The sequence below is a fragment of the Polypterus senegalus genome, chromosome 8, assembly GCF_016835505.1.
Source record: "Polypterus senegalus isolate Bchr_013 chromosome 8, ASM1683550v1, whole genome shotgun sequence".
NCBI classification, from domain to species: domain Eukaryota; kingdom Metazoa; phylum Chordata; class Cladistia; order Polypteriformes; family Polypteridae; genus Polypterus; species Polypterus senegalus.
In genome coordinates this window covers 57897315-57915942 of record NC_053161.1, presented here as the reverse complement: position 1 = coordinate 57915942, position 18628 = coordinate 57897315, and the positions used below count along the sequence as shown (strand labels likewise).

Here is an 18628-nt window from a genome sequence, read left to right as displayed (position 1 = left end):
AGTCTTGACATGGCAGAATTTATTACAATTATTTTTGAGTGAAGTTTAAATTAATAAGATCAACAGATAATTTAATAAACTCATATGCTTTATTTTATTTTTGTATATAATTAAAACACTACAATAATGTATAGACAAACAATAATAATAGAATAAAATACATTTAAAAATCTGTATTAGTGAAAAGCTAAAAAAATGCCAATACAGTAAATGTAACATGGACGTGGTAATAAAAAATACGTCCAAATTGCACATCATAATATTTAAAAAAAATAAAGAAAAAGTGCACATAATAGAATATTTAAATAAGGCTCATTAAGGTATTACAGTAACAGTAAAATTGGTGTTTACAGGCTTTGGTTACAGCAAATGTAACTAGTACATCTTCCAGGTCCAAAGACCTTCACACACTGCTCTATCTGTTGAAATTAGAGCCAGGGCTGAAAGCCTCTCCTGGCACGTGACAGATAACAAGTAAGATTTAATCCGCTTTAAATATGAAAAACTTCTCTCTCCAGAGGTAACGGTGATAGGAAGGATTACTGACGGACTCAATTTTGACTTCTTACACCCCCTGCCTCAGTGTCATTCACTCTCCTTGTTTCTAAATTGGTGCTGCTGATTTTTGCCACGGGCTGATTACAACTGGGACTGGAGAGACTGACTGAAGCCAAATCAGAAACGGCTGAATTGTCTGAACAAACCGGGTCAATTCAATTTTTGCTTTTAGATATAGAAATCCTCTTAATGATTTATGTAATCAGCTCTGATTATACTAAATGCAATTTAAAAAGTAACATTCGTCGCAATTACTCCTGCAATGGAGACTGGGGCCCCCCTTACGTGGGTCTCTGTTTATGTCATTGAAGTGTGTCAATGCTGTACTTCAAGGGGAGGTTCCTGCAAGGACCTATGCACATGGACACATTCAGAGGTCCCCATTGCTACACCTCTGCCACTGACTATAGGTAGACATTTTACATGCTGTCTGAGCCTTACAATTAAAACATATCCCTGCTCAGTAACATTTTTGGAAAGAATTTAAAAAAAAATATTTTATAAAGTCACAGACTAGGTCTTTAATCAATCATTTTTGGTGGCTGCATCTGTACACTGTAGTGTGCTTGAATTTGGTTGTTTAGTAGAATAAAAAGGCAGCCTAACAGAGAGAATTACATGTGTAAGGACACCTCTGATTTACTCACTTTTGGATTGCAGGTGTGTGTCTTTTTCTTATGCTGAAACAGAGAAAACACAAGCTGTACATTGCCATTTTTGTGAAGTGGATACCAATATCTAAATCACAAATGTGAAGGATAATTGCTAAAATGTTGATAAAATAAAAAAAAAAACAGAGCAGTTTAATTTTTTTTCTACAAATTCAAACATTGAGTCAGTGGAGACAGATCCTGTATAATTATGCTTAAATGGAAAAAAATATGTATAGGTATTTTATTCAGGATGCTGCATCTTTATTAATTAATAATTTTAGAATAACTAATGTGATGGTTTGTTTTTAAAAAGCAATTACATTTTTAACAAACTAAATTACACATTAACCGGCATTGGTAATTTATAATTGCTTTTTACTATTGAGGGTTTTTGATCCAGACCATAGTGCACTTTTATTTTAGAACATTTTTATATATAAAAAAGCTTTACTTAATACTCTTGGAAAAATTATAGTTGCTCATGGTTAAAAGGATTGCTACAGGTGAAAGTAAAGAACTAACAGATTAACACTCATAACAATTGTGATAAAGGCACTATATAGTGCCCGACCTGGCACAGACTGACACAGAGGCACGTGTAAAAATCACACAGACTTTTATTTTCTCTTCAGCCATGGGACACGTCTTCCCCGTGTCCCACAGGCCCAACACAGTCCCAAAGCACTTTAAACACAACAACAACAACTCTCCACCTTGTACCACCACTCCTCCCAGGCAACCTCGTCCTCTTCCTCCTGATTCTGGCCTCTTAGTGGTGGAGGATGGCCCGTTTTATAGCCCCACTTGACCACCTGGTCCCAATTGCACCTCCGGGTGGGGCTGATGACTCGTCCAGCCGGCTTCTTGAGTCTCGGCAGCACCCCCTAGTGGCCACCCCAGCTCTCAAACAGGCTGTGGAGGACTCCATGTCCCATGGAGCCACGCGGGAGACTGGGGAATCAATGTAGGCCAGGGAGGCTGCCACCAAGCATCCCGGGGTAGGTATTGAGCTGTCCATGGTGGCTACCCCGGAACATATGCAGCAGGGGCGTCCCGGCCGGGCATTTTACATAACACATAATGTGTCAGATATGTACACTTTCTGAGAGAATAAATTCTTGTGAGAGAGGATTTCTTTACTTTAGTGCATTAAAATGCTTGTGTTGATGCAGAACCATATTCAAAATTAGAAAGTAGGTTGGTGCTGCTGTGCAGTATGTTTTCCTTCCTTTCACTACTGAAGATAGGAGAACATTCAGATACGAATATATATCTTTTTATTGTATGTTTACAGATTTAAAATCGCTTAGTTTCTTATAACAGAAAATAACACTGCAACTACAAAGATTGTACAGGCATCATTCAGCTTAACATCATATCTTTTACATCTTAAAATGAATGAGTGCATTATATTTTACTTTTCAGTTTTTTAACATGGATACATTTCTATATTTTAGTAAGGTTGTTTTAATAATGAAGGGGACCGGGCATTTACAATATTTACAGCTCTGGCTCTTTTTTCTTGAAAGTTTAAAAAGAGACACACAAAAATAACTGGGATACATACCTTTATATATGCAATTTAAAGTATTAAAATGTCTTCATTTTTTTCACCCATTCTTCCTTACAGGTTCAGCTACGTTCTGATTACCGTGGGAAAACAGCAGGATTGTGTGGAAACTACCAAACAGATGGCAAGTACATTAAAAAATGTTTTTTGATGATATGCATACTTTTAATTTACTGAGCATGTGCAAGATAAACACAGATAGTTAATATTAGAAATCAAAGATTTAATTTTTAATTTTTTTAGCAATTTTTTATGAGGTTAAAACTTGAGAGAATGGCAAGTGTACAAATATAACATGATAACTTTGTGAATATTACAGTTTCACAGATTTAACAAAAGTATCTTTGTATGTTTTACTTCAGACAGTAATCTTGGAGCGCTGTTCCAGCAGAGTAAAGTTCCTAGTACCAATGAATGTCAAACATTACCTGAACCAGCAAACTGTCAAAAAACCAAAATGGTGAGATTAATTCACTAAATAAGTATATGTTTTTCCAAGCACAAGTTTTATTCTGACTAATTTTGCCAAGTTCTAAACATTTTTACCATATGCTGTGACTTTGGATACACTTTGTATTATTTGTGATGCTAGAATAAGCCCAAATCCAAGAAATGTGAAAATCACATCTGAGGTCCATTTATGAAGTTTGTTTTTTGGATGTAATATAGTAAATATTATGTAGTATTACTGTCAACTAATAAAATCTAAATTAATTTTTTTCTATTCTCTGCATTGTTTATGTAATTTACTATATATCCTTATTACAGATGTTTACCCTAAGGAATGTTTTGCAGATAAAATATTACACTTTGCAAGCAATTATGCCTTATCACATAAATAGAGCTGCATTAAGATAACCATTCAGAAGAGTTCACACCAGGCTAAAACAATGAATAGTGCTATCTTTTCCAACTGTTCACATCAAATGGCTACCCAAAGACATTCATCAAACAATGCTTACATAGGAGATGCCAGAGACCCCAGCAAACAATCGACTCCATCCTGACACACACAGCCCCCCACCCTCCCACCTGGCAGATTGTTCCTTATCATCACAGAGTATCAGAAGGTACCACACATATCCTGTCCAGATCAGGCATCAAAGTAGCACACAAGCCTACAAACACACTGCAATGCTAAAAGCAATAAATTAGCAGCAGAGACATGGAAAGCAGTTCATAGCATACCATGTGATTCATATCCAGCTGTATACGTGGGGCAGACATCAAAAACAATTGCCACACGTATACAGGAACATTGCAGTGTGGTCAGAAGAAAGGTCTCTGATTTGCACAAATGCAAGTTTGACTGGATTCACATTTAAATTGGACTCAGTGCAAGAAAAATTCAAGGCTAATACTAAAAGTATTTCCCATATATCAAAGTAAATCACAGAACTTTATCTTTTGAAAATTGTTAATTTGACAAATGAATTATGTTGTGCAATACAATATATGCCAAATTTTACAATAGATTAACCAAAGATGATGGCTTCTTATTGTCAGAATTGTTGAAATAACAGGTGGAACACCTAACTGTAATTAATTACAACATGCTAGGAACAGCTGTTAAAAATAGTACATTTTATACTTATAAATAACAAATATTGTTCTTAACTTTTCTGAAAGTAAGAAAATTAAGATTCAATGATAATAAATTATACAACATACTGTGACAGATAGGGGGCACTATCGCTCCTTTGAACCCTTGTCCAAGACTCCAGACACCAGATAAAAGTCCAAACGTAGGCTATATTTATTAACAACAGTGCACAAAGCACCCTCCTCACCACAGTACTCATTAATCAATACGATAATAAATCAATAATCACAATCCACCACTCCCAGACGCGTTGCCACCCTTCCACCCAGCTCAGCTCGCCGTCTGGGCTTTCTCACAATCCTTTTATAGTCCCTGACCCGGAAGTGTTCCAATTCCCAGTCCATGTGATCTCCTATCACTTCCGGGTCAGATCAAAAGTCCTTTTCTTTACCCTGGAAGCATGTCATTCCCCTTGTCCATGTGACTTGGACGTACGTCAGGGGCGTAAGGCAAATAAATGTTGTTCCTCCCTGCAGCGTCATCTAGTGGCCCCCACGGTATCCAGCAGGACTGTGGATAAAAACTCAATTATCCAGAATTCCCTGCTGGTCTTCAGGGCACCTCCAGGCTGCAGGAAGAGCTCCATCTGGCGGCCTCGGGGTATTGGCCGGGATAAATGGCTGGCCATATTCCACAATACATTTTAAAGGTTTTATCTAGAGCAGTGTTATGGAGAATCTGGAGCTTATTCCAGCAAGGCGCAAGGTAAGGACAGTCTCTGGACCAGGTACCAGCCTATCACAGAGTGAACACACACATACATCAGGCCCAATTTAGCACTCACCTAACCCACATGTTTTTGGAATGTGGCAGGAAATAATAGCACCCTTAGAAAACTAATGCAGGAGAACATGCAAACACCAGTTAGGTAGCATCCATGAAATGAACCCCAGGCTTCTTTGCTGTGAAGCAGCAGTACTAACTACCACTGAACCACCATGCCAGTATATTATTCATCTATCTCAGTGGTTTTCAACTTTTTTCTTGACTTAACAACTGCAGGAAATAACTGCAGTCACAAAACATTTTTTTGGGGTATTTCATTCTTTCACTAAGTAATACAAAAGACAGTATATCTTTATTTGTCCCCACTCCCCAGGTGTCATTTTAGAGGTGGGCATAACAAGGTATTACTGTACTGATAATTTGTGTGTGTGTGTCTTTTAATATTTTTCTTATGTGCACATTTTTTTCATAAATGACTTTTGATGTGTAGAATTTGAATTTAAAACTAAAATGTGCACTGTTTTAAAATTTACAAAAAATATATAGTTCAGCTCTTGAATTTCATGTGTGGTGTGGCAGAAAGGGGGGATTTGTTCGCGGTGCAACAATGGGGGACAGTGTGTGAGGGCTATTGGCGCTGGTAAATTTCTCTAAAGAGAAAAATAAAATCATGATGATTGTGGGCTACTCAATTTATCTTATCTTTCCATGTGCACATACCATACATGTCATTTGTGCTTTAACCACATATTTTAGTTATTAGAGTATTAAACAGTAGTTTGGTTTCAAAAACCTAAACACATTCTGTATCATCAATTAAGTATTCTGATTTTGCAGCCCTGCTAACTGCGAGTCTCAAAGACTATACACTTCTGTTTATACATTACATGAGATGTGGCACCCCTCGCAAGATGCCAGACTCACATCTAGTGCAAACAGGAAAGTTACTTGCTCCCACCTATCCTGGGGCCTCATGTATAAATTGTACATATGCCTGTTTCCAAGCTCACAATGAGATGTATAAAAACTAAACTTGGTATAAAGCTATGCACATTTTCTGGAATTATTTCTTTATTGCAGATGTGCGCTCTATCAAACATACCAGCTCCTAGTTCTTATCCTTCCATTTTCTTTCCCCGCATAACCAATCACCACACAATAAAGGTCTTTGTGATAGTAAATCTAGCTATAAACTATACATTTTAAGGAACATTGAATAATCCTCATTATAAATGTTTTATTATATAACATCCAGGGATGCCCCTGTCCTAGCAAGCATCATGCGCAAGGCAGGAACAATCCCTAGACAAGGTTCCAGCATATCATGAGGTGAATACAAGTACATACATACATTAGTAGTGTCAAATTAGCATTATTAAATTCTCTAACCTGCATGCCTTTGGAAGAAAACAGAAGCACATGATGAAACCCACCAGGAAAACATACAAACTTCAGGCAGAGGACACCTGGGATGTGAGCGCCTAACTGTGAAGCAGCAGCGCTAATTTTGTGCCACCATGCTCTTACATGTTTAATATATGCTTTAATACATTTCATCATGAAAATAATATCAAGTTTACATCTTAGTATTCTAAAATGTTCAGACAGCTGTAATATCTTGAATGTAATGTATTCTGCACACTCATGTCGGCATAAGAGAATGCCATTTAAGTAGCATGTAGCAAAACACTTAAAATTCAAAGCATTTAATGTGCTACTTTAGTTACGATGGGGTTTGAGAAACTGTAGTAAATTAAACATCGATCTTAAGATGAAGTTTATGAAGTTCTGCTTTAATGACAAAATGAACTATGAGATTAAAACGGAAATTTCAAGTTTAAAGTTGACTTTTTGATTTTAATCTTAACATAAAACTTTTTTTTCTTCCCTGTGTCCCTATTTTTTCTTTCTTTTCTGTGGACCTAATACGCTTCCATATGATACTCAGATGGTGGGCTGCAACTCACATTTTCATGGCGACTTTGATGTCTGACCACTTCTTTTTTATCTTGGACTCTATGTGACTTTCTGAATCTGAACTTTTCAGTGCCTTCACCATACTGTTCCACTCCATCAATTTCCTTTTGTTGCTGCTTAAGCCACCAGATAGTATGTTTTTCCTTGCCTACTCTTCACTGAACAGGACCTCCATTTTGCATTTGATGAAATCTCTTTTTTTTCCATATGCTTTTGCCGTTGTTTTTAATGAAATGCTTAATAGAAGGGGAAATTTATATTGATTTGCATATTCAAATGGGTGAAATTCTGGGAGGAGTTGGGGTGGGGCTGTAGACAAGTGCATGTGTGTTAAAATTCACGTCGTTTGGGATTTATAAAGGGAAAGTGCATAGAACTTTGCTTATGCACAGTGTTATGCATCTTAATTTTTTTTGTGCATACGCACATTTTTAGTTTTGTCCGTATGCCATGTTTTAGTATGAGGCCATTTGGCCATTTCATTTTCAAACCTTCCTCGGTTGAAAAAAGTGTTGCTTTGATTGATGGCTAATCACCCAATGAATCAACAAAATGACACATCCTGTCCTTCTTCTTTGAAAAGCTGTCAGTATAACAACAAGGCAGTAACATAACTTGAATTGTATTTGAAAGCTGTAGATTTGCAGTTTTTTAAACACAAACTGGGACATCATAATGTGTGGCATAAGTGTGATAACACCAAAACATCTCACCTGTTCAGCCACCCTTTTATCAATTAGAGCCTTATACTTTAGAATGCTTTATGTATCTCATATTTATAAGATTAATACATTTTTATACAGTTATTAATCAATTATCAATTGTTTAAGGAAGTGCTTCGTCAAACACTAATCCAACAATTCATAATGTATACCTGCTTTGTCCAATTCAAAGTTACAGAGCCAAAGAATATTTAAACACATTTTGGAATAGTCCCCTCATTTGTTGAAAAATAAATTGTGTGCCATTTTAAATTAATTAGCAAAATGTGTAACCCCTATGCAAATCATATACAATTGACTGAATAAAACTAAATTGTAGCCTATTGGTAGTGGTAGTGGTGGTTCATGCTAACAGATGAAGTCCTGTTACAATTAAAAAATTATACTTTTATTCAGTACCAAAAAACATAACTTTTGACTCTCTATCAAGTCAGCTTTCATTGACGTTAGATGTCTCTCCAGCTTTTCAGATTGCTTTTGTACTTACTGACTTTAAACATCCTTTTCACCCTTTAAATACTTGTATACTGTGTCTTCCATGTACAAACCACCCTTTACTTCCCTTCTAGTCCCCTGTGGGATATTCTTTGATAGGGACTGAGGTGGGTAGAGTAGCCAAAAAAATTGTACTCAAGTAAAAGTTGCGTTACTTCAAAATAATATTACTCAAGTAGAAGTAAAAAGTATAGTCATCCAAAAAATTACTCAAGTAAGAGTAAAAAAGTACTTTGTGAAAAGACTACTCAAGTACAGAGTAACTGTTTGATCATAATTAATTATTTATTTTTTACAAATGCTGTAATAAGACAGACAAAAATTAAAAATACTGTGCAAATTCTGCTATTTTCAAATAATAAAATAACAAATGAGTAAAAATAAATAACATCTTTACAAAATAAAGATGCAGAAATAACACAAAGTTCCAAATCTCAGTTTTTCACAACAAAGCTTTTGAAGCCAATACCTACTGTAGGTAACATGTATGTTTGAACAGTGACAAGATATACTGTACACCGGGGTGCCCAATACGTCGATCGCGATCGACTGGTAGATTGGAAAGGGAGTGCAGGTAGATTGCGTTGCATTCAAAGAAAATTTTTTTTAAATGTCAGTCTATCATATATCCTCCCTATGGCATTTGCTACTTGATTGACATACAGGGCGGCCAGTCTGAGATCTCTTTTCTTCTAACACACTGGTCATCTTGCATGCGCAATCAAACGTGTAAGCTACTGCAAAACTCCGGCTATCTAAGTGATCTAGTTAGCCTTCCAATTTATATCAACTAAAGAAGGGATTTAAAAAAAATGTTATTATGGGCTGGATGTGGAATTGGAAGAGGATTTTCTTCTCTCACAATGATCTGATCTGTCAATCTATCATTGCTATTCCAAAGAAATAAAATGTGGAAATAGCCCTTTCGAATGGTTCATAAAAACTATGAAACTGACTTCCTTCAAAAAAGTGATCTGAGAAAGAGAAAGGAGAGGGAACTAAAATCACAGTTAATCGGACAGCCATCATTTTTCACTCGGCTGAATTCAAAAGCAAAAGCAGACAAACCAAAGCATCGTTCCGGGTGAGTCACTTGATCATTAAGTATAAGACGTCCTTCCAAGATGGAGAGATGATAAAAGAGGCCTTTGTTGAGACAGATGGTTAGGGAGAAATTCTGCCGAGATTTCAAGACCTCTGGCTGGAGAAAAAGGAGTTTCTCCTTGTCATTAAACATGCAGAATACAAGCAACTTAATAACGATCAATGGCCGCTAGACTTGGCATTTTTTTTCCGATCTGACCAAAATGTTGAATGATCAGAATTTACAGCTGCAAGGAAAAGAGAAAACCATGGTCAATACGATTAGCTCAGTTAATGCTTTCAAATGAAAAATGCAACATCTGTCCTCAAAGCTGCAGCGGCTTGATTTGGAGAACATCCAAAACCTCTCGTCAGAGCTGGAGACGCAATGGAAGGCGTGTGCGCAACTTGACAGCATATGCAACACAGAGCACATTGAAAATTGTCCGTCAGACTTTGACAGACAGTTTCAAGGCTCAGCTTTACTTGAGCCAATCGCTACATTTAAATGCTATCCATTTAGGGAAGATGTTGAGGGTGATTCACCCGCATCAAAAATTGTAATACTGTTTCACCTAAAACTCCTCTACAATGGAGGATGAGATTTTGACACTACAGGATGTCATTGAGATGAAGTATGGGGCTCATGGACAGTTTTGGAACTTACTCAAAGAGGAAAAGTACCCAAACATGAGGAAATGTGCTACTTCCTTGACTGCATTATTCGGCTCTACTTATTTATGCGAGTCAACCTTTTCCCATATAAAAGATTATTAAATCCAAATACTGTACTTACCATAAATGCATTGAATTGTTTTTGTGCCATATAAATATATAAGTATACTCAGTGTGTGTGTATATATATATATATATATATATATATATATATATATATATACATACACATATATATACATACATACATACATATACATACACATATTATGAGGGGCCGTTCAGGAAAAAAAGATTGGTTCATAAATATATACATTGGTTCAGATATATATATCGGTTCAGATACATTGGTTTGAATATATACACTGGTTTTAATACATCCATTCAGACATATATCGGTTCAGATATATACATTGGTTGGGATACATTGGTTGAGATATATACATCGGTTTGCATACATCCATTCAGATATATACATTGGTTTAGATACATTGGTTGAGATATATATAAATTGGTTTGCATAGATCCGTTCTGATATATATACATTGGTTGAGATATATATATATTGGTTTAAATAGATTGGTTTAGATATATACATCGGTTCAGACAGATCCATTCAGATTTATACAACTTTTGGGATTTACAGGCAGGCACAACACGGCCACCCAAGTTTAGCATCTCCCTTTCCCTTCATCATTGCTTCAACACTGTTGTCATTACTGTGCATATTTTATACAAGTAGCATATGCCTGTCTGTCACGTTTTGTTTCGTAAGCCGTCTTGGTTGGGGGTCCTTGATTTCAAAGCACTTTTTTCTTTTCATTATTTAAAGCACCCACACATATTAGAACGGATCTATGCAAACCAATTTATATATATCTCAACCAATGTATCTTAACCAATGTATATATCTGAACGGATGTATTCAAACCGATGTATATATCTCAACCAATGTATCCCAACCAATGTATATATCTGAACCGAAATATATATATCTGAACAGATATATTAAAACCAATGTACTGTATATATTCAAACCATTGTAGCCGAAGCGATAAATATATATATATCTAAACCAATGTATATATTTATGAACCAATCTTTTTTTCCTGAACGTCCCCATATAATATATATATATATATATATTATATATTACTGGTATATATACACACATACTGTATATACTGTATATATATATATAATTTTCAATGTAGGTAGATCATTTCGACCTGGTCATTTTAAAAGTAGCTCGCAAGCCGAAAACAGTGTGGGCACCTCTGCTGTACACTGACAGTATAATACTGCATATTCACTTGCCCTCCAATTAGCAAAGCTGATAGAAAATAACATTAGAACAAGGCAGCTTGTGCACGTGCGTAAGTCTCACTTTACCTTGACTGTCTGTGTCTGTGCATGTTTGGTTAAAAGCTGTAAAGGGTTGATGCATGAAGCAGGATCTCTTAGGGTGCTCACAAAGTAGGAGTGGGATTAAACTGGTTACATAATTCCATGAAGTATTCCTAAGCATTGAGTGTTTAATTCTTGAGTCAATGTTAAATGTCATAAATTAGTCCTTTGTTCATAGGAATGAGCTTTCACCAGAAGAAGTATTTAATTTACAGTATGTGTTACAGATAATTCAACAAAACATAATGTACCACAAATACTGTTTTCTGCTGCTTTTGTGATTTTCCTGCTGTCTCCCTTTTGTTTCAGACATGTCAAGATATTATATCTAAGCATTTTATGAGCTACTGCCTAAGGGACAACTTCCAGAGCTATGTTGATCAGTGTGGAGTAGATTCTTGCAGCTGTGCTAACCAAGCTCAATGTCAGTGTGCATTCTATGAGGAAATAGCTCGTCAGTGCCCCCCTGGAAATCTCAGAGACCTATTGAATGCCAGATCAGTGAACTGGAGAAAAGAAGCAAATTGCAGTAAGAGACAATCTAAACATTTAGGGGGAAGGATTAAAATCAAAAAAGCAATCTTTTATACTAAATATATTTTTCTAATTTAATTATAAACAGTAAATGATAACTTATTTTCCTGTTGGAAAGTTATATTTTGTAATATTTTGCACCATGAGCTATTATTTAATATGATAAAGAAATAAAGATGTAGTGGTATTGACAGTCACAATTCTTGCTTGTCAGCAGAATACTGACAGTTTTAATGGTGTTTTTTTTTTTTTTTGATAAACTGACATTTGTCTTATTTTAATGATACCATCAGTGCAACCTTCCTGTTCTGGGAATATGATATATGCAGAAGTTGGTCTTGCCATTCCCACAACCTGCTCCAACCCACTTCCCTCTGATCTGACAGAAACACAAACTTGCCAGTGTCCTGACGGTAAGAGATAAGGGCATAAACTATTAGTATGTGTGTTTAACACACTTTGGACAATATTATTGTGTGTGTGTATGTAACGTTCAGCATTTTTTCATTAGTTGATCCTTCTGCAGTGCCAAAACAAAAAACCTGAAACTATTTACAACATTTTGTTGTAACGGTTACACTCTATGAAATTCCTTTCAGTCCTTTTCTAAAGAGGGAGAGGTGGGGGAGGAAATTAAAAATGACTTTTTACTAAGGCAGTTCCAGTCTTTGAATCTCATACCTGTTAATTTTTTTTTTAAATTTGGAAATAAAACATTATAAAAACACAACTCCTTCAAACAAATAAGAATATCAAGACATAAAAACAATTTTTAAAAGAATTCAGTATTCAATCAATTGACAAAGAGAACACTGCAAATAGATAGCCCTGTTTAAAATAGTTCTTTGTATATGACAAGACAGAAAGTGGAATAAAAAAGTTAACCATGGAAATGGCATGTTTTCTTTAGAATTACATTATTGAATTCTGGCCAGATTTTGAAAACAATTTGAACAAATCACCTAAAAAAGATACTCTGTTGTTCCAGTTTGTGATAAAATGTAATATTGCTTTCTCACTGAGTTATATTGGGTGAATTGAGATTTCTTGCTACAATTAATTTTGTTAAGGGTATTACAACCAGTTTTCCACAGCACAATTTTAGCCAATTTGGTATTCCTCCAAATGCTGCTGTTTAGAGTAATTTTAAATCTAAGGCTGTCTAGAGTGTCTAGAGAGTTTAATAAACATTTTTGTCCAAAACAGTTTGTTAGGGCATTCCAAAAACGTGACCTGGCAATATAGGCATTTGATAATGTTCATAAGTTGAATTTTGCCCTGGCTATTTTAAACAAGATGTATTTGATCAGTAAAAATTATATGTTCAATTGTGATATGCTTGGCACATTTTAAACTATGATGTGCTTTGTGAATTGATCGATTCCATTCATTTTCTGAAATTTTCACTGAACAATTCTTTCCCGCTGTTCCTCAAGACCAGTAAAGAGTAAATTTCAGAGTATCTCCTTAGATTTAGGTGAAAAGCATGGAAAATTAGGTAGCTTGATTTTAAAAAAAGTTTCTAATTTGCAAATGGAAGAAAAAATTGAAGCTTATTTGTTCAAAGTATGCAATTGTATTATCAATAAAGAGATCTATAAATGTTGCAAAATGTATTGCCATCCATAGATTGAATATAGCATAAGTGATTATTATGTATAAGGGAAACAGATAAGAGCTTCCCGTCCTTAAAATGTGTCCTACATTTCCATATCCAAATGTCCCATATCTTTACTAAATTGTCAACCACTAGGTTGTTGGTGAATTGACAATAATTAGCGTTAGGACAGAAAAAGTATATAGAGAAGATTTAGCACAGAATTTTTTTCCATCGTAAACCATGTTGGTGTAGTTCCATGGATTTCTGTCAGTTTCCATTATTTCATTGTACGAAAACCTATAATATAGTTTTTTTTTTTTTTTTACTTAAGTTTTTATTGAAAAGAGATATAATCCAATACATCTGTTTATGACTTTTGTCACGTATACAACAGATATAGCTTGTATATTATCAAAAAGCTCTTCATGGCATAAAACAGATCAATACATGTATATCTCTTTGGGTTATCTCTCAATTATAGAAAAAAAAAAAATTACAGAAGACAGGGGATGTATAGACAATACCTATTCATAAAACACAGATTCTATAACAGAAAAACATCTGGTTCAATAGGGGTTATATACTCAATCCACCTAGACCAAAAATCGACAAACATCTATTTGGTTATTCATACTGAAAGTAATTTTCTACATTATAAACACATTTTTTACAACATCAATCCAATCCTGTATTTGTGGCGGATTAGGTTTGTACCAGCATCTAGTAATAGCTTTTTTACTTGAAGCAAGAATTATTCTATATATGTATTTATTTTTCCCTTCCCAGGAAACCATTGACACCGTGCCCATATAAAGTACCTTAAAACTGAAATCAATTGTAATGTTTAAAATAATTTCCAATACCTTACGTATATCTTTCCAAAAACCTCTAATTTTAGGACATCCCCAAAATATGTGAAAATGGTTCGCATCCTGTGAGCCACAATGTCTCCAACAATTTGAGTTGCCTTGAAAATTATTTTTCTGTTTTGGGGTAAGGAAAAACCTAATATTTCTCCAGCAGAATTCTCTCCAATATGGAGAATGGGAGGTTGCCCATTGTTGTTTACATATATTTTCCCAGTCCTTGGTTGAGAAGATAATCCCACTTTCTTTCTCCCATCATTCTTTAATGTACAAGGATGAATCTCCTTGTAAATCCATCAAGGCTCTATAAAGTTTTGTAATAGTCTTAAACATTGGTTCAGCCTTGTAAGCTGAGGAGAATATTTTAACTAGAGCACTCTTATTTGGATCCTCATCGATCCCTTTTTTAATTTTCTGGCAAAAATGTTGTCAGAGCTATAGGTATCTGTAAAAGTCTTTGGATTCCAAACTAAATTTTTCTTTTAGAGAAATAAAATCTAATAATTGTCCTTTATCCATGATTGAGCAATAAGCAGTGATCCCTTTCTTAGCCCATATTTTAAAACGCATATCTAATGTATTTGGATTTAAAATCAGAATCATATGATGGCCATTTCAATACATTTACAGAATCCTTTAGATTATAGTCCTTAATAATCTCAAACCAATTTTTAAGTGTTACCTTAATCCATTGATTTTCTTTCTTATTTTTAAATTAAATGATCATCTATGATTCTAGCTTGAATAGGGATCCTGTCAAACCAACCAATCTCTATATCCTTCCACCTTGCTTGATATTCTGGGTTGCACTAAGAAACTATTATTCTTAACTGTGCTGCCCAAAAATATTTTTGTAAACATGGGAGAGCAACTCCTCCTTTATCTTTACTCAGTTGAAGGGTTTTAAATTTTACCCTTGGTTTCTTGCCTTGCCATATGAATCTGGAAATCAGTTTATCCCATACTGAGAATCGTTTTTTGAGCAAGGGAACAGGCAAAGACTGAAATAGATAGAGCAGTCTTGGAAGTATGTTTTGCTTGACTGAATCTAATCTAGATCTCATGCTAAAAAATGGTAAAAGATTCCATCTTGCAATGTCAAGTTTTATTTTTTTATTAATAGGACCATAATTAAGCATTTCTAAATTGTTCATATCCTTGGGGATATTTATTCCTAGGTATTTAATAAATGTTAGATCCCATTTTAAGGAGTAATTTTTTTAAATTTTGTTTGGGGGTTTAGTACCTGAGTTTTTAAAATATTTAATTTAAATCCTGAGAAAAAGCTAAAGGTTTTTAAAGTTTCCATTAACTCAATCAATGACTCAGTTGGATCCTTTAGATAAACTAATATGTCGTCCGCAAATAGTGCTATTTTATGTTCATCATCTTTGATGTTATTACCTTTTATTTTAGAATTTTGCCTGATCCATTGCCCTAGGGGTTCAATAAACAATGCGAAGAGCAGAGGAGAGAGAGGGTACCCCTGTCTGGTACTCCTCTCAAGTGCAATGCTCCCCGATAAATTACCATTTATTTTAATTCTCGCGGTGGGGTATGAGTATATATTTTGAACTACTTTAATAACTTTCAAGTAAAAAAGGCGAAACTATAAAAAATAAAGTCAAGACTTCCAAGCAAGGGGTCGCAACATATCGACCCTTCAATGAGCAAGGATGATAAGCATGCTCCATGGGAAAAACCTCTTGTACTTGTGGTGTACTAAGGGCCCATGCACTTAGTCATATCGATGTAGAAACAGTTTGTCCTTTCCTTCGGTAATATTTGCACTTAACATGCATGTCTTCTCAAGTCGGGAAGTGAAACTTAACTTAAGAAACTAGTAGAAACTAATAAAATGACGATGAAAGTACTTTTTAAAAAACATCAGTGTACCTCCAATTTCTGTCCCAAAGAAAAGGTGTTTCTTATCCCTCACTTATCTTCTGTTTGTAAACGTCTGAATGCAAGAAGTTTGTCTTTGTAGGATGAATGTACGCGAGCAGATGTACCACTCTTCTTGCCGGTCTTTCTCCAGGTCAGCCGTCGAACACGCTCAATCAGCGAGGAAGGTGTGTTGAGAGCGGTCACCGGGAGACCTCTTTTCACCATATCGATTGTTGCCTCCTCCGCGGAGTTGTAGATAACCGTGCCTTCAGTGTAGAACACCCTTAACCTGGCCGGGAATTTCATTTAAAATCTGATGCCGTGTTCCCTCAGCATCCTTTTTGCATCTTGATATTTCCTCCGTTTCCACAGCACATCCGGAGCATAGTCATGATCAAAAAAAATCCTGTTACCTTTCCATTCGATCACTTTCTTCTCCCAGGCCATTTTGATTACCAACTCTTTCGTTCTGTAGTTGAGGAACTTGCCGATTATTGAGCGTGGTTTGGCTTCGGCTGATGGAGTAGGCGTGAGCGCTCTGTGAGCTCGTTCAATCTGGAGGTCCACCGGCGGAGTCAGATCCAGAGTCGATTTAAATAAATCCTCCAGAAAAGAAATGAAATCGGAAGAGTTCGCCTCCGCTTTTTCAGGTACGCCATAGATCTTGATGTTTGATCGTCTGGCTCGGCCCTCTTGGTCATTTAGCCTGGCTTCAATTTGCTCAGTTAGCCATATTATCTCTTCCAGCACTTCTTCCGTGTTTTAGATTCGGGTCTCAGCCTCATCTATTCTATTATTCCTCTTATTCAATTCTTCTTTTATATCTTGAAGTTGTTTGCGGCTGTCCTGTCGAAAGTCCTTAATCTCGTTGAGAATCTTTGCTAGGCTAATTTGTTCTCCCTTGTGTGCTCCGTCACCGCTCGCGGTATTCTGTACGTTTGGGATGTTATCATCGTCTTTTGTAGTGTTTTTTCTTGGTCTTCCCCTATTCTCAATAGTTGCCCCCTCCATAACTTTGTCAGCGCTTAGAAATTTGTTAATATCTCACTATGGGGCACCAAATTCGTGTAAATGTATGGAGCTAATAAATTATGCTGCCATTTTGGAAAGGACGCAGACCGGAAGCTCCTATAATGTAGTTATTGAAATGAAACTTGGGGATAACATGCTGTTTTCACTGAGAAGGGCCGGTGTGCTATTGAAAACCTAGTAATAAGTTGTAGACCACCACGGGGCGCACCAGCTGCCCCAACCCGACAAAAACAGATATGGAACACAAGTGTAATCACAAGCTTTTATTTTTCTTTTCATTTCCCCGTTTGAAATGCCTTCCCCTGTTTCCCACGTGTGCAGCACAATCATCAGCACAGCCAAAAGCACACTTCACTTTTCTTTTTCCTTCTCTTCTTTCTCTTTCTTCGTATCCACTCTTCCTGGCAAGTTTTGTCCTCATCCATCAAACTGTGGCTCCCGGAGTAGTGGCTGCTGGCTCGTTTTATAAGGCACCCGGAAATGCTCCAGGTGCTTGTTGACCCAGATCTGGTAGTACTTCCGGGTGTGGTGGAAGTGCTGTGATTAAAGACTCAGCAACAGGGCTGCACCAAACTCCAGCTCCCATGGAGCCCTGCGAGAATCTGAGACACTCCTGCAACCCAGGAGGGCTGCCACCAAGCACTCTAGGGGAGGTAATGCTCTGGATACACTCTCCCACCAGTCTTTCCAGTGTAGAGGCGTCCCGGCCGGTCAAGAGCCCTGGCCGTACTCCACAAAGTGTAACATATACATCCCTAAAAAGCAAAGGAAGCAAAATAATTTTATATTAATAATAATAATAATAATGAGTTGCATTTATAGAGTGCTCTTCAAAAACATACAGTAGTTTTACATACAGAGGGGGAGGGGGAAAAATAGGTCAAAAAAGTTTGTCGAAGAGGTGAGTTTTGAGTTGAGATTCATAGATTGAGAAAGAGGAGCAATCTCAGAGAGACTGAGGAAGAGAGTTCCAGAGTTGAGGAGCTATAGCACTGAAAGACCTGCCTCCCAGGGTGGAGAGTCTAGGGCGTGGGACAGTAAGGAGATTACTGCTCAAGGATGTCAGAGAGCAACAAGAAGTGTATGGAGCCAGGAGTTAAGTGAGGTATAGAAGGGCAAGGTTATGTAGGGCTTTGAAGGTGAGAAGCAGAATCTTCAATTTAATCCTTGATGGAACCAGTAACCAGTGAAGTTGGGAGAGAACAGGGGAGATGTGAGCAGAACACTTTGTGTGGGTGAG

The 18628-nt window shown here is 36.3% G+C and overlaps 1 protein-coding gene across 1 annotated transcript in view; it reads left to right on the top strand.

Moving 5' to 3' along the window:
- LOC120534551 (mucin-19-like) overlaps nt 1-18628 on the top strand; it is a 75818-nt gene that overhangs the window by 14411 nt on the left and 42779 nt on the right. Inside the window, exons 6-9 of the mRNA XM_039762146.1 lie at nt 2842-2905; nt 3144-3241; nt 11779-11998; nt 12297-12416. Coding sequence (XP_039618080.1) covers nt 2842-2905; nt 3144-3241; nt 11779-11998; nt 12297-12416 — 502 coding nt within the window. The remainder of the gene's footprint in view (nt 1-2841; nt 2906-3143; nt 3242-11778; nt 11999-12296; nt 12417-18628) is intronic.